This window comes from Mytilus edulis, chromosome 7, assembly GCF_963676685.1.
Source record: "Mytilus edulis chromosome 7, xbMytEdul2.2, whole genome shotgun sequence".
Classification (NCBI taxonomy): domain Eukaryota; kingdom Metazoa; phylum Mollusca; class Bivalvia; order Mytilida; family Mytilidae; genus Mytilus; species Mytilus edulis.
Genome location: NC_092350.1, coordinates 7,688,876 through 7,707,343, shown reverse-complemented (window position 1 = coordinate 7,707,343; position 18,468 = coordinate 7,688,876). Strand labels below are relative to the sequence as shown.

At 32.2% G+C, this 18,468-nt stretch overlaps 1 protein-coding gene across 3 annotated transcripts in view; it reads right to left on the bottom strand.

Moving 5' to 3' along the window:
• Nucleotides 1–4,851: 4,851 nt before the first annotated feature.
• Nucleotides 4,852–18,468, bottom strand: part of LOC139529844 (uncharacterized) — a 39,634-nt gene continuing 26,017 nt past the window's right edge. For all 3 annotated transcript variants that reach the window (XM_071325771.1, XM_071325773.1, XM_071325772.1), the window contains one exon: nt 4,852–7,619. In XM_071325771.1, the coding sequence (XP_071181872.1) occupies nt 5,305–6,981 (1,677 nt within the window). In that variant the 5' untranslated portion in view covers nt 6,982–7,619 and the 3' untranslated portion in view covers nt 4,852–5,304. The remainder of the gene's footprint in view (nt 7,620–18,468) is intronic.

The following is an 18,468-nucleotide window of genomic DNA, read 5'->3' as shown; positions in this document are numbered from 1 at the left end:
AACAGAAGAATACAGAGACATTTGATACGATCGCTACTGTCCAACAATGCCAACGTCAATGTTATGGACAATTTAGGACAAACACCATTAGTATATGCATACCTGAGTGGGGATGTACAAATAATCCGGTTATTGGAGGTACATGGATCATTGTCTCTTTTGGGCAATCGTCGGCTATCTGGTCGGGGATCTCCACGTGACAGTGTAGTATTCACATCCAATCTTGGAGTTTATTTTCATAGATGGGAATCAATTGATTATTTTGACGCCTTAGACTAGTGAATTGATATATATTGTATCATACGTTATATAAAATGTTAACAATATATTTATCGCGTTTAAATTATTTCAACATTACACAGAGAAGTGTACGTACAGTAAAAAGGACAGCGACAGTAGGTTTCATATGATATGTTATACATGCTTCAATTAGGGGCGTTTTATAGATTATAATGCGGTATGAGATGCGCTCAATGTTGAAGGCTGTACGGGGAATCATAGTTGTTATCTTCTATGTCATTCTGGTCTTTGACGGAGAGTTTTCTTACTTAAATTCATAACATATCACCATATTCTTATATATGTCAGTAATGATCAATAGATCAATTGTTTTATATAAACAATATCGGTTATTTATTGAAAATTATCCTACAGTAGATAAATACTAAACTTTGATTATCATAAGTAAAAAATCATTAGAATCAGAACGGGCAACATGCAGTTAACCTCAAATACAGTCATATAATAACGATACAGCCCTTAAAAGTTAAGTGGCCCATATAACATGCCCATATTTCAAATTCTGCTTACATGCCACATTAGGTACATTCATAAGAAGGACTTAGTCATCATTCGTCTTTGAGAAAAAAACTGTTCATCTAAATCGTCCAATAATTCACGAAATTCACTAACATTCGTCATCCTCACCTTTTTATTATTTACCTTGGAGTATTTTAGGGGAATGGTTAAGAAAAAGGAAAGATTTCCGATTCTACATTTTTACAAATTTTACAAATGATACATCAAATTTAATGAAATCAACAATCATACAGCAATACTAGTGGATTGAATGAGAGCGTTGGGTTGTCTTTATCACGATAGTTAATTGCACACAGCACAACTGACACTTCATCATTTTGTTTGAATTCAAACCTTCTTTACAATTTAACTACGACGTATGTCTCTCCATGTTTTCAATAAAGTATGAACAGAATGGAACATTTATTTATTTCACTTTTTCGTGTAATAAATTCCTCTTGATGACAATAACATCTTGACCATGATTTTACTCGTCAGGTTCCATACATATTTAAGCAGCTTGGTATAGTCTAGAAAAACCATACATTGTACATTTCTACTTCAACTTTAGAAAGTGATCGGTTAACACATATTGATTTGTTTATCTTTCTGCATGTATAAATGAAGACATGAATTTCTAAAATATACAATGTGTTGCCAACTATAAACCAAGATTAATTTTAATGTTAGAATAAACAATACAGTATGTTTAAAATTAACCGAATCCAGACAAGTTACAGGCAATTGCAGTAGGAGGTAAAAATCATGCAAAAAGAATATTAATTATTACTTGTATTATATTTGAGGTGTGAGACTGACGTTATACTTTAAAGGTTACCAATAAAAATAATGATTCTCAGTTAGGATTTAATAGGCAGATGGCTAATAGTTGAAAACACACTTTCCTAGACGACTAAATTATTTGGAAATAGATCTGGCTGGCTTTCTTTATATCATTTTTATTCTTAATATTCATCTTGAAATACTCTCTGGTTACATGACACCTCTGTCTAATAAAAAGACGATGAATACAAAATAGGTTTAACATATATATAACGGGGGATCAATGCGTTATTTATGAGAAAATTTCAGAAAATCAAACCTACTTTCATTAAACGTTAGAAGAATTTAAACTATATTATTTGAGTAACGATTGAATATATTTTGCAATCCATGCTTCTAACAGCGGATTGTTTTCGTATGTTTTGTTATGTTCGTCTGCTTTGTCACCGAGTAAAATACTTGTAGCTGTTTTATGTCTGTAAAGGAGTTATATGTGTATGTATATATTGATTGTGTGCTGTTAAGTCCCATTGAATACCATAAACTAAGTAGCGTAGCTATGAACATACGAATATTGTTTCATATATTAGATAAGTACAAATGAAACAAGATTTTAATCTACAGTTTTTGTCTTTTTTGTTAGATCCCTTTCGACTTATGTGCTTTTATAGCTCCCCCCTTTATATAAAACTATATTAAAGAATTGTCACTGTCACTGGAAAATATTTCAAAAATACGGTCGAAAGATACTAGAGGGACATTTAATCTCATAGAGACAACGCCGTGGCTAATAATTAAAAACGACAAACAGACAAATAATCATTGGTAATAGTACACAAAAACTATATAGAAAACCAAAGAATATGCAACACGAACCACACCAAACACTGGGGGTGATCTCGGGGTGTCTGGAAGAGTAAGCAGATCCTGTTCAACATATGGCACCCATCGTGTTGCTCATTTTATCACAAACCCGATAAATGACTTACAGAACATATACGATATCAACTGTAAAACGGATATTCAATTACGGTCAACAAACTCGTGATGTCGTCCGTAAAATTTTTGATCGTGAAACTCTCAAAAAGTTGTTTGTTATTAGCAACCCTCTATTACGGAAATCTTGATAGAAAATGCAAGCCCGGGAATATCATATTAATTGGGAGATATATACTCCGTATGCAGGCGCTGATTCAAATTAATATATTATTAGTTCAAAGCGGGTTTTGGCTTGTTCTATCCTTTTTTTAAAAAAAATTATGGCATATATAGCTCTGTTTATTTAAATTACATCTTCAGAACGTATTACACATCCGTATGTGGCACAGACTTATAGATTATCGTTGATCATCTCAACGAGATTGATATTCTCGCTTGAGCCGAGAAGGCGAAAGCGAGAAAGGCAATCGAGTTGAGATGATCAATGATAATCTGTTTATCGCTATTTTACCTATGACAACGTTGTCAATTTCATGTAAATTTCGTTAGCAACGCCACGTGCCTGCTTAGTTTATAGCAATACTTTTCCATCTCAAGCGAGGAGCATGATATGAAAATTATCACAAAAAAAGATCAAAGGAAAAATGCACAAAATAGCGACAAACAAGTATATTGTTGAGAAAAGTAATTATTGTGTTACCCTTCAACTTTCGAAAGCTTATACTTGTCATACGGACGATGTTTTTCTCGTATTTTATATGATGTATATGATGGTTGGAAATCAAATCTTTAAAGGGGGGACGGGGTTTTGCATTATTTTTATAGGATGAAGACATAAGCTTTTCATCTGTTTAATTGGGGTCTGGCGTCTTTTAGTAACTCCTGGTAGTCCTTTGTTAATTAAAGTTGATCATTATTATTTTCCAATTAGTTTCTTCTATCACCTGATCTTACATCGGACTTTGATTTATTTAACTGTTTCACTATGCGAATTGATGTGTGTTTCTTATGTTCCCTATTAGCTAAAGGTAAATGGTTGATACCTCACTAAACCATGTTTAATACAACTCCGCATACTGCGTCTGACTCAAGTCAGAACCCTCCGGCCTTTGTTAGTCTTGTATCTTTGTTTTTATGAACCATTTATGGGCATTATGTTTCTGATCTGTGCGTCCGCTCGTCCGTCCGGTCTTCAGTCCGTCTGTTCGTGCGTCCGCCCGTTCGTTCAAACTCGCTAAAGATCGTTTGCAACATGCAAGACAGTTATATTAATCCAAATATGAGAAATACATTTGTGAGAAGTTCACATATAAAAAAAGAAGATGTGGATGATTGCCAATGAGACAACTGCCTACAAGAGACCAAATGACACGTACATTAACAACTATAGATCACCGTACGGCCTTCAACAATGAGCAAAGCCCATGCTTCGACACGAAATGATTAAATTCATTTGACAGAATAGGTTTGACTACAACTTCTTTTGTCAGGCTTATTTGGTTTATAATATACTATAACTTATATCCACATTACAAAACGTCTAAAATGAACAAAAACAATGCATAAAATGTATCAAAATTTCGTGTGTATTATTGTCTAAACGGCATATAATTAATTTCCGAGATGACCTCCGAAGTCTGCCGACGAGCATATACTAGTAACCAGATATATAAAAAAACATATGAATATAAACAAATAGAATAAACATGCAATACGATTTTCTAGGTATGTTTGATTTCAAATTGTAGGTTGAAAAGTATTTTATTTTCGTGTTTACCTGTACATTCATAAGAATGATCTTTTTTGTGGTCTGGAATGAACCAGTCAAACAAATGATTCATCCCTTTTGTTTTACTTTCAATGTTGACATTCCTCCCTTTTGTTTTACTTTCAATGTCGACATTCTATTCTCTTCTTTTTCTAGCTGAAACAATGTCTTCATATCTCCAACTAAACGGTTACATGGAAAGTCGCACAAATACGGATTTAATGATGTCGAATTTTTCAATTGGGTCGAATTTTTCACATGTAAGTGAATAACTCATCATCCATGCTTCTTAGCTTTTATGAAAAAAATGAACCAAATTTTCTGCAAAAAGCAAATAATAATTTTATTCAACAACAAAAAAAATCATATTTAATGTTTTTTTTATTTGATAGCTTATGCCCCTTTAGCAAAAAAGTATATTTTAGGATATTCCCTAATAATATTCTAATCAGTTTTATCCTTATCTTTGATAAGCTGGCCATATTACAACATTGTTTTAACAGTTAGTCAAAAGGTGTAAAATTCATTTAAAATTATAACTATTTATAACTGGGCAGTTTCAGGAATTACTTGTATTAACTAAGTGCATCAAGATTTACATGTAATTACTAATTTCACCTATTTACTTTAACATATATAAATACTAATAATTCGAAAAATCTTTCCGTGAAAAATGTGCCGTCAGAACGGTTTTACTCTTCTGCTTATTGTTCTTTTTGTTATATGTAACTGAAAATTTCCCCAAAGATGTCATGATAACGGAAATAATCATTCATTTTAACTGCAAAATTAATTCGGTTAAAATTTAAAAATCGTTTGACGTAGATTAATCTACAGGAATCATTTGATTTTATTTACCTATGTACGATTATCTGCTTGGTTGATCAGGAACTGCAAAAGACGTTTGAAGGGACACATGAAGTTTGTTTTCTTGTAAGAACAATCATCCCCATATTTCATGCTTATGTCTATTATTTGTGTTGTCATTTCTCTTAATTGTAAGTCACTAATATTTTTTAGCTCAAAAGGTTTGGTTTTTTTCGATTTTCGTCATCAGCATTTTTTTTCCCTAGTTGCTTCAAAAATTTGTCCATCCCTTCACAATTATCGACGGTGCAATCTCTGTTATTTTGCTCATGATGAGTTCTATCATGTGTATTGCAAAACTCGAATAATGCATCTTCCAATATGCCATAGCTGGGTAAATGTGGTAACTTATCAAATTTTTCTACAATATCATCGGTGTAACCGAACCAAACAAAAATACCATTTTCTTCTAATGTTTCTAGTTTTTGATCCTCAATGTCAGACTTCTTTAATTTATTGTTCATTATAGACGATTTTATTATCTTAAGTGCATCGCTATCTAACAAATAGTAACGTAGTTTTCTCTCAGTGAGCTTAAGAGCCTCACACAGAGACTCTATTCCCGTCGCCAAACCTTTACCACCCATTTCGATAATATGCAAAGATGTTAAAAACTTTCTCAATTTATGATCAATATGAAGATTTTCTTTACAAACTAAGCTGCGTCGTACCTCATCAGTCAATAGAATATATTTGAAAGCACCTAAAACTCTACTGTCGTCTTGTCCTTCTACCATTATTACTCGTTTTGAGAAGAAAATTGGACTCACTTGCTCCCTCCAAAAATAGGGCTTTATGTCTAACTGGGTTTCTTTACTTTTATGCACTGCATACTTTTTGTTCACTTCTTCAATAGCGTGGCTTAAAGTTACCACTTTAGACCCGTTTTCACAAGCGTAGAAATAAAATATTTTTTCAAATGTCCAAGGACAAATAAATCTTTCATTATGAGTGGTAAATATAACAGTTTTTGCTTGGTTTTTATTGACATCATACAAGACTAAATCTCGTAAACAGTCAATCATGGACGGATGCATTCCCCTTCCTGGTTCGTCAATAAGTAGAGTTGTTGTTATTTTATTAGATAAAGTAATAGACATGTTCTTTGCTTCTAATATACCTTCCGGTGCTTTGAGTATCGGGAAAGGTTTATCACCGTTGTTGCACGTTACAAATATTTCTGTTTCATCAGTATTAGATTTGAACTGAAAATTGTATGAGTCAGGTTCCGTAAGCCATCTAAAGTACTCTGATTCACTACCATTATCTGCACATTCATTCATGACCTTTAAATGGTTTGTTATCACATACGCATGTTCGTTTGCACTTTTGTAAATGTTTTTTCCTTCATTCATGGGTATCTGGCGAGAAGATTGGATAAGACTTATGCCTCTGTTAGCAAAAATTTGTTCAAAATTATTTTTTTCGAAAACTTGTTCAAAGTTTTGAATAGAATTATTATCAGTCGTCAATGAATGGGTTTTGCAGAATTCAATAAAGGAAGTTGAATCGATTTCGTCTTTGTTTTCAACATCCAAAAGTTGAGAACATAGTTTATAAAGTCTATCTTTATCATCTGACAATGTTTCTTCTTTCAAACATCCCCATCCACCGTCTTTTTGACGACTGATGAAACGAGTAATAATATTTCCATTATCACTCTTGTTCAGAACTATTTTGCTTATAACTGTATCATTATCGTCTTTGTATGAAACAAAACACGATGTCAGCATTCCTTTATTTGTATTTTCGAACTTACAAATAAAGTATGATATATTTTCAGAATTGTGTCTTGTTGATACTGTTTTGTTCAATTCAGTTTGCATACATCTTCTTATTCCTTCCAAAACAGAGCTTTTCCCTGCATTATTTTCACCTATGAATATATATACACCATTTTTCGGAAAGTCTAACCTATGTTATTGGCTGTCATTGAATTTTACAAAATTCCTAAACCGAATTTGTCGCAACATTCTTATTTTAGTGTTTAAAATATAAAACGATACTAAATCTTTTGTACTCAAAACGCGTATCTGACGTATCACATTTTAATCATGGTATTTAAGATATGTATATTTATTTATACGGATTTTTATACTTAAATCATTGAAAAGTTTATAATTGAAATAAAGATTTTTTTTGTATAAACTGTTATCACACAAATTATTGATTTTGAAATTTACCAATGACCCAAAAAAGAGTCTACTATTAAGCAAAATCTTATATTAATATAATCTACATCTAAAAATAACAGATTGGAAGACACAAATGCATGGACTAACAGTCACTACTGTGTTTTGCTTCTTCAGACAATCAAACTGATTCAGTACGTAATTATAATTTCATCCTTTTTTACTGAAACTATTAACTCATGTTTTTGTCGGCTTCCTCTTTGGTCTGTCATGCCAATTGTCTTCTACATACAACTGATTGAATTTCGCATTGTCCACTCTATTTTAGAAGCCTATAAATGTAAATGAATAACATTGCATATATTATTTTACAACATATCAAACTAAAATGACAATACAAATATTGTCTTCAATTAAGAGTTGTTTGTTTCAGGATTTAGAAAGTTTAAAGACTTATTGAAATGGCACACTAAATTACATAATATTATGTTGAAAAATAAACATCAAAGGAGATTGGGGAATAGACATGGATGTTGGTCTTCTTCCGACTGGCGGTAACACAGCGCTAAATCGGGGCTTCCGGTTTTTGTTTTGAGGGATGTATAAATACGTAGCCAAGTTTGGTCAGAATGAGAACTTCAACTCTTTGAGTTGAGAAGCCTTGCAACAACTGTTTTGGGATTCATATGTGTGCTGTTGCAAGGCTAAACTTCTGTCTTTTCTCTATATTCAATAGCCGTATTTGCCAGTGGCATTCTTTTCCAGTCCTTCTTTGCAGTCGAACCTTATCACAGGTATTTATTTTTGTATCCATTATAAAAATTTATTCTCAGCCTTAATATGCATGATATAGTGGCCCCTACACATTACAAATATAAGTTGTTGTCCATTCGTTTGATGTGTTTTATCATTTGACTTTCCGTTTTCAATTTTCCTCGGAGCTCCATATTTTTGTGATTTCACTTTTTTCAATTCATGTAGAAGCGTCATTCAATATGTTTAACATAATACAATTCCACTTGCAAATTTTTTCTATCTTTAAAAAAGATATCTGACGCATTCAGATGTGTGCATGTTTAACACAAACCATTTATCTTTTTTTTCCCACCATAGTTGAAACATTGCAAAGTCGAGTATATACCCTTTTCTCTAAATGATATTAATGCATACTTGTACTTTATTAAACGTATAATATATAGATCTTTTTAATGCTGAAGAATGACCTTTGGTAATTATATATGTCGGGCACAACTTTTTCATAGTTCTTGTATCGGGACGAACGGACGCCAAGGTGGAGATAATCTATACAATACAGCTGTTGAGTAACTACATTTGCGATATATGTATTTTGACCTTCCATATTTTAAGTATAATATTTTGTAATTTATTTAGATTATTATTACGCTTTTGAAGTGTAAGACTGCAAATGCAATTACAAACAGTCGATACGATAAAACATTGCAAACGAACTATTAATAGCCTAATGGACCAAAAACAGCTTCAATGTGGATCTAAACAAAGTTTTCTATAGGACGATAAAGTTATAAATTAATCATCTAACCCACATGTCGCTTATATATAATCATTCATGTCGTTACTAAAGATAAGTGTTAAATTGAACAGACCAAATATGACTGTGTCAGTAGATAAAGTTACACCAGTTTAATATTTTAATTATCACTATATAAATAATGTATTGAATGTGAACGATTTAGGGATAACGGTTATAAGACGGTTGTTATCAATAATTCAATGCAAAAGATAATCTAAATATACATACGATTCCCATTCGTTAAGGTATAAGACAGTTTACGTTTTTCAGAAATATTATCAATTTAGGACACTTCAACACAAAGATATTCATAAGATTGAAGATCAGACGTTTAAAATGTTGAACTTCTTTTTCAGAATAACCATTTCGGTATTCAGATTCAATATGTGGGCAATTGTCTCATCTGATTCGGTTTCACGACATTATGTACACTACACGAACCAAGTGGAAGACTTGTTTTGATTTTGGTATATTCTCTGTGAGTATTACTTCATTGTTGAAATTGCAAACTTAAAGCGTTTGTATATGTATATGTGGCTTCTTGATGCATAGTTGACTTTATATGAATTTGGCTATCCCCTTTCAGTTTCTCTTGGTCATATATAGCGCCTAAAGCTTTGGTGTATTTATACACCCCTAACTGTCGAAAGTTTATGTTTGAGTGTTTCGGTGAAGATAAATCACTTCAGAATCACGGTTTAGTGTTCTTTTCTTTTCAACGCAAACCTTTATAGTTTGAGGATACGTATGTTTAGATGTCCAGTCAATAGCATTGCTTTATTGTTGTGATTTTGCTTTTTTCAACATGATTGAAAGATTCAAAGTGGAATCAAAAGTGTGTTTTATTCTAAAAAAAATGATAGACACAATTACAGCCTAAACTACACTCAAAACGATAGTCTGCTTTCCTGTGGGAGCCAATTGTATTTCATGAAGAGGTCACACTAATATTGTATTCGTATGAGTCAAAATTAATACATGATTGTAAATGGGTAGTTCGAGAAATTTTGATAGAAGCTAACTTTTCGTTAAACGTTACTTACTTCGTTAAAGATAGTACTTATAGCATCTTACCATGTTTTGTTTGTTATTGAAATCTGGGTGTCATATTTTGATTCCAACTATCCTGAAATGAATTGCATCACATATACTAGCTGATTGAATTTGGTAAAGACTAATCTTCATAACAGAAGATTCTTTTCATTCAATTTTCCCATTGTGAACTTCGTGTGGGTTTTTATTAAACAAGATTTTCGCTTGCCACGAATAACACGACGGGTTTAAATAGAACAAGGACTACTTTCCTTTTTGAATTATCTTCACTCATTCTGGTTTTAGTGAGGTTTGGTCGAAGTTTTTTTAGTCGGTGTGAGCCAAGGCTCCGTGTTGAAAGCCGTACATTGACCTATAATGGTTTACTTATATAAATTGTTATTTTGATGGAGAGTTGTCTCATTGGCAATCACACCACATCTTCCTATATTTATTTTATTTAATTTCGTATATTTTAATACAGATCAGTGTAGCATACTTATTGGAAAGAAACAGAATTACTCACCTATGATCCATGTACTGAAAATGTTTTCCAAGCTTTTTTTTAACAGTCATCTCTTTAAAAAAAAATGCAAAATGACGAAAAAACAAATAACCAAAAATACCCGCAAGATAACAAACCGGCTGATTGTGTTTACATATAAGTGTGCAACATTTGCAGATTAGTTTATATCAGTGAAATGAAAAAGATAGGCTGACCAAACGAGTGTGCAGTCATATATCATACATTGATAATGTGGATACTGTATATCAATCTTTTTTATACGAACTAAATTATCGTTGAAAATATACACACAAATAATAATCCGGAACTTGCACTACATGCAGACAAAAGGAAGACTACTGGATTCGAAGTTATTCAACACTTAATAATGAAAAAAGTAAAATAAAAAAAACACTGAACTCAGAGGAAAATCAAATTGGAGAGTCACTAATCACATGGCGATAGATGGCTTATGTATCACAGGAGGTCCTTCTTGCAGCCTAGTCCATTTCACGGGCAGGGGCACATCTTGAGAGTACACAAATGTCACTATTATTCATCGCTTAACCTTATGGCGTACAATACAACATATATTAGACCTTTTCAACAATTGCCTACATCTACAGTTGAGCACTGACTACGACATGTCATATGTGAGGGGTCGTCTCAAAAATAAAAATTGAAAATAATACTATACATCACTAAGAGATTTAATGCTTGAAATTTATTTGATTGACAATGATATAACTTTCCATCAGAGTAAAATGGAATGGATTTTTAAATTTAGAAGGAAAAAACAAAGATCAACTTACTGTTCGGTGAGAAAAAAAACAGAAGAAAAACAAACAGATAAAAAAACAAAAAAAAAACAGCGATCTCTGATCGACTAAAAAGGAATCAAATGTGAAGGCGAAGCATAATTTCCACCGTGTGAAGGTCGTACACATTATCAACATTTTCAGGACTTGGTTCAGGCGCACAAAACACTGCTCTAAATAAATTTAAAAAAGATCGAAAAAAAATAAAATCCCTTATGCATGGTCATTATCGAAATTTAAAAAGAATCATAAGTACGAAGAAAAATTGAAAGATTATAAAACCGGCAAAGATTTGTCAAAGAAAAAAGAAACAGCGAAACAATTTCTGACCCGTTGACAACAAAATAAAATATAGCAATGACAGTGTAACTTATAAACCAACGATAATTGATCAACACGGACCCAATTAAACTCTATTGCTAAGCAATTCCCGCTTCTTGCAAGAAACTCAGAGGTCATTTGCGAAAACTGGGGAATGGCTCTACAATAAAAAGGACAATGTCTGTTGTTTGTTCGGAACATGGGCAATTATATTGGATAACCAGTTCGTGATTAAAAAAAATATATAAGTCATCGGGCTCCCAACCCCTGCTTAGCACTATCCAAAAGGAATTTACAGTGACAAAGCTCTATAGTAACTAGTATGTTGAATTATAAATTCCATAAGCAGGTATGTACTGTTTAAATGTTGATACATCTCCCCTTATTCGAGTAGGAAATACACCAACTTTAACAAGGTACATTGTATCTTGATCTTTTCCTTTGACCCTTGACATGAATATGTTTTTACCCCTCCCAAAATTGAATATGTACATCGGGGAAGGTTTAAATCGTTTAAAAAGTCTCGACCGTGTTAATAAGTGTGGTAACAAACGGACAGACAGTCAATTGATAATGTTTCAGAAATTCTCAGAAATTTCACATATTTTTTTTAAAGATACACATTTATTCTTATTGGCATGCGGCATACTCATAAAGTTGAAGAGAAAGCTGATCAGGATGCGGAATGGTTGCAGTAATTTTTTTTAATCAATTCAACGTGAAATGTCATGTAAATACATGTAATAAGAATATTGTTTGATGAAGAAATATTTTTATTTACTTTTTTATTTTTAATCTTCTGTAGCTATATATAACTGCCAAACCAAATTATATATATATCAATGATAATCAGAAGTTTTTGTCTTTCAGACGACCCCTCCATTTTACCTGTACACTGTAGGTGTTATTAGTCGGTGTCGAGAGTTGTTAAAAAGGTCTATTAAGGATGTATTCTTCTGACGTTTCAGTGTAGTTGAAATCTCGCTCTGGAATTTTTTCTCAAAAATATATGATACAAGTAGAAAATATTACTGAATTTAAAATATGTTGTAATCAAACTTAACTCTGTGAAAAAAATGTGTATTGACAATGAGTAGTTTTTTAGTAATTCAGTTTAAAAATGTTATTACCAATCAAGTCAGTCTTTTTAGACAAAGGAGTAGGTTCAGTAAGACCTCTTTTTGGTCCCAAAATATAGCAGTTTTACAAAATAGTTAAAATGTAAACCTTTAGTTATTTATTGGACAGTAGAATGCTTCTGCTACATAAATATGGGCTGTTTTTGACAATACAATGCACATATATCCGGTACTAGCACCATTAAGTCATGCTAAATTACTGAAATCCTCATAATTCTAGCATTTTAGTTAAATTTTAGACGGTTTTCGTGTAAAACGTGTTCATCCTTAATATTGAAATGTAAGTTGTATTTTATGATAATACATAACATATATAAAGGTTGAGGATGAACACGGATGCGGCAACTTTCATTTTTACCAAAAACCATCTGAAAAGTGACATTTTTCGGCCAATTAGCATGATTAGGTAGATTTTTTATATTTGAGCTTGAATCGGATCGTTTTTAATGACGAAATCTGTTAAAATCTATCACATAAACTAATTAATTCAAATAAAATAGACTCTTAAGTGTTAAAAAAGTGGTCAAAATCTTTCGACAGTTGAACCTGAAATTTGAGGCCAAAATAAGTCCTTACCGGACCTACTCCTTTTTGAGAAAATGGGTGAGAGATACAAGAAATGATATTACCAGAAACCTGTAAATCCTTTATCCCTTATTTCTTTTCAAACTTATACATGTATTTTTTTCAATCATCAGTTATAATTACGTTGAAAAAAAATATGCATTTTGTTCTTAAAGTACCGTTGTCCCTTTATTATGGGACCTCGTGTCATCATGAATGATAAGTTTTATTGTGTGATACAACTGCTTAAGGAATAACACGTGATGTGCAGTTAGCCTATTAGAATTACGTATTATAATGAAACATACATCTTATGTAATTATTATGTTAGAGAGTTATAAATAGTCTTCTTGTAAAATCCTATGTTTTTATCAATCAATAATGTATAGCAAAACAACAGCTTGTATTGACTGAATTTCATGTGTTGAATTACAGTAGTTTTATAATCGTTCATTAAGCAATAAAGTTTGTTTCAGCATTTTTTAGAATTATATTATGTAAGAGAGTTATAAAGAGTCTTCTTGTAAAATCGTGTATTTTTACCAATCAATATTTTTTAACAGCGCAACATAACAACTCTTCAATATAGTGTTTTAAAATCAGATATTAATGGTATTTATTGAATTGCATGTATTGAATAACAATAGCTTTATAATCGTTTATGAAGGATGGTTGAACAACATTTTTTATTTTAAAGACAATGCTAAAATATTGATTTCAAAGGCAATGCTGTAACAGAGCGTAATTCTACTTAATAACGGTTCCATGCATTTGACTTCCTGTCACGCATGCACAAAACTATTAAACAACCGCAAGCACCATTGCCAAACAAGCAATCTCAAACAAATTATATCATTTTATATTGTCTAATGAGCATAGAAAGAAGGTATTTGATAAATTTAAACAATTTAAAATTCTGTATTCAATTAAGAAAATATGGCCTTAGCATTCCCACTTCTTTGCCAATACTTTACAGTTTCTATCCGTATGATTAATAATTGATAATTGATAACGTGTTATATTCTTTTATTTGTCTTAATGTGATTGAGCTTTTGATTTTGCCATTTGATTAGGGACTCTCCGGTTTGTATATTCCTCGGAGTGACGTTATTTCAATATTCAAATAATGTTCATATGGAATATAGCAATAAAGAAGTTTGGTATGATTCCCCATGTACACAAATCCACCAAACGACAAACGACAAATATGTAAACAAGTGTAGGTCACCTTACGTACAGCCTCCAACAATTAGGACTAAAGGTTGCAGTCTTGTAATTGACTGGTCCATAGGCTTACATGCAAAACAGCTGATCTTTGAAAATAAAAAAAATAAAAATGCTATATAGAAAAAATCATGTTCATATCATGTATGTACTAATGTGAAATTGTGATTTTAATCGGAAAAAGTGGGTCATGCCACGAAGAATAAAAATTTACGTAATCCTGAAGTCACAACATTTTTTTCTACTTTCTGTTTGCTGTTTTTACTAGGCCGCACCACTTCCAGTAAACATGATATTCTTCCACTTTCCTTGATTGAAATCCCCAAAAAGATGTAACATATTTATATCTATACATATTTTTCAATTCAGCATAAACCTATAATAAAACAGCAAAAAATTGAGTCCAGAAAAAAAAATCAGAAAACAGGGACTATTTTGTTTCACTGAATGTATTGACAAGCACCGGAAACTTGAGTTTTATACAAGACGGGTACCTAAATGATGATAAAATAAGCAATTTTTGAATAATAGATACTGAGCTAAAAAGTCCAAGATATGAAGTAGACATCACCTCTTTAAACATTTTACCAACGAATAATTTCTACATTGTAACCATCCTATCCTTTTTTCTTCTTATATCATCACAGAATAATCTTCATTACCAGGTTTGTAACTACACAGGTAACACGCATGTGGAGCAATGGCTGCTATGGCTTGATATTGGAGTCTCCGGTCGATACCCGGGTTAACATGGAAAATGCTATGAAATAATCTATGAATAATAACTTTTGAGTAATTACATCTTCGATATATGTATTTTGACCTTCCATATTTCAAGTGTGATATTTTGTATTTTTTTTTACTATTATTGCGTCTTTGATGTTAAAAACTGCAAATGCAATTACAAACAGTCGATACGATAAAACTTTTGCAAACGAACTATTAATAGCCTTATGTACCAACCAGCTTCAACGTAGATCTAACCAAAATATGTTTAGGGCGAAAAACTTTGATAATCCTTCATTTAACTAACATATCGGAAATATATAATCATACATGTCATTACTTAAGATAAGTGTTAAATTGAGGAAACGAAATATATTACTGACTGCGTCAAAGATAAAGTTGCAAACGTTAAATATTTTATGTATCGCTATATAAATAATGTACTGTAATGTAAAATATACGGTTTTATCAATCATTCAAAAAGTAAAATCACAAAAATACTGAACTCGGAGGAAAATCAATATGGGAAGTCCACAATCACATGGCAAAATCAAATAACAAAACACATCAAAAACGAATGGACAAGAACTGTCATATTCATGACTTGGTACATGCATTTTCAAATGTAGAAAATGGTGGATTAAACCTGGTTTTATAGCGCTAACACTCTCACTTTGATGAAAGTCTTATCCAATTCCGTTATAAGCATTTTATTTGAAATAAAATAAACATACATATACAATTTCGTTTATTCAGGGTATACGACAGTTTCCGCTGCAGAAATATGATTAATTTAGGACATTTTTTTTTTGGATTCGAGCGTTACTGCTGAGTCTTATGTAGACGAAACGCGCGTCTGGCATATAATTTTTGCCTGATATCTATGATGAGTTTATTTATTCAGCACAAAAGTATAAATAAAGGTAAAGAGAAGACGTTCAAAATGTTGAATTTTTTTTTTCTAACTTACAATTTCTGTATTTGCGATTGATTATGTTTTACAATTGTTTCTTTTGAATCCGTTTCAAGCCCATATGTACATTATACACGAATCTCATGTAAGACTTGTTTATATTTGTTATATTGTTATATTCTCTGAGAGTTTGACTTTATTGTGGAAATTACAAACTAAAACCGTAATTGTAACTCTATGCGTGATAGAGTGGTATTTAGTATAATTGGGTTTTGTATGGTCTAAATACGAAACTGTATCTATATGACTTTAGATGATTGTCTTTATTCGTTTTATGTATCCCTTGGTCATATATACATGAAGCGCCTAAAGCATATAATACGTATTTAGACATCCCTAACTTTCGACAATTTATGGCCGCATTTCTTTCTAACCAAAATTTTGTAAACGTTTGTTGTTGTTTTCTAAACGCTATGAAAGTAGAAACAAACACAACGTTTAATAAGTCTTTACTGACCCTGTTTGAACTTTCAATAATGCATGCACATGTTGTTGGTAAACAGACTGTTTACAAACGTAGAAAAAATATATCGTTTAATCAAGTTCAAGTTAGAAACAAATGTAGCGTTTGAACTAACAAACGACGAACGGCAAACTGTAGACGCATCTGTAGCGAGTGCATAGTTTGTCAAAGTTTATGTTAACTTTGCAAACGTATGTTTGCAACAAATGATCAAAACCTGTTTGCATCGTTTGTGTTAGAAAGAAATGCAACCTATGTATGAGTGTCCCCGGTGATTAAAAAACACTTCGGAAACACAGTGTAGTGTTCTTTTATCTTCCACTTCCACATTTCTAGTTTGCAGATACGTTTGTATAGATGTCCAGTTCAACAGGAGTAAAAAGATTAAAAATGGAACGAAAATCAAGTTTTCTTAAAATAAATACACTGCCACCTGACACGAACACTGACATCATTGGAAAATGAAAACAGACCAACAAATTAACTGTACTTGCATGTGGGAACCAAAACTATTTCAGCAAGCTGACATATCATTGTATTCGTAAGAGTCAAATACAGGGGCTGTTCGAGAAAAAAATTCTACATAAGAGAACGCCTATACCAAGTCAGGAACAGGACAGTTATTTTATCGTTTGATGTGTTTGAGCTTTTGATTTTGCAATTTAATTGCAGATTTTCCGTTAATTTTTCTCGGAGTGTGTTTGAACATCACTTACCACTTTAAGGATAACACTTGTAGCCTCTCACCCTTTTTATGTTTCAAAGCTAAGTTATTTATATTGATCCCAATTCTCTCCGAAAATAAATTGCACCACTAGTTGACGAGCTACATTCTTTTAATTACTTCTAAAAAGTGGCTGAGACAAATCTTTACGACAGAAGACATTATTGCAATGTTACCATTGTGGTCTCTTGGGTTTTCTATTTGATACCCAGTTTTCACAAGTCATGAATAATACGACAGGTTTTTAAATAGAACACGAACGACTTTCCTGTACGGATAATCTGTTTGCAGTCGTGTTTATTTTGTGGGGTTCGTACTGCTCGATCACAGTTTATTCTTATTCAAATAAGTGTATGTTACATAGTTGGTATTACTTTGCTTCATAAAAAAGAATGGCCAACGTAGATACAAGTATCTTGTCTTAGGGAGGGATAAATCCTACTTTGTAAAGAATCACTCTGATTCAAACAAAACATTCTCTGAAACTGATATTATCAAGATGCTTGATTTCTTGATTGACAACATATTTGTTACGTTCGGAGGACGTGTTTTTCAACAGACTGTCGGCATTCCAATGGGAACAAACTGTGACCCTCTACTCGCCGACTTGTTTCTTTATTATTATGAGGCTGACTTTATGCAGGAACTTCTTAGGAAGAAAGATAAGAAGTTAGCAATATCCGTTAACTCTACTTTCCGCTATATAGATGATGTTCTTTCACTAAACAATTCAAAATATCCAATCGAACTAGAGATAAAGGATACTACAGATACAGTTAAGTCGGCTTCATATCTTGACTTACATCTAGAAATTTACAATGAGGGTCGGTTGAAAACAAAACTTTACGACAAAAAAGATGATTTCAGGTTTCCAATTGTGAACTTTCCATTTCTAAGTAGCAACATTCCAGCAGCACCTGCATACGGGGTATATATCTCCCAATTGATACGATATTCCCGTGCTTGCATTTCCTATCATGATTTTCTTGATAGAGGTTTGCTGCTCACAAGGAAGCTATTAAACCAAGAGTTCCAAATGGTGAAGTTGAAATCGTCTCTTCGTAAATTTTACGGAAGCCATCACGAGTTGGTTGACCGTTATGGAATAACCGTTTCACAAATGATCTCGGGTATGTTCCT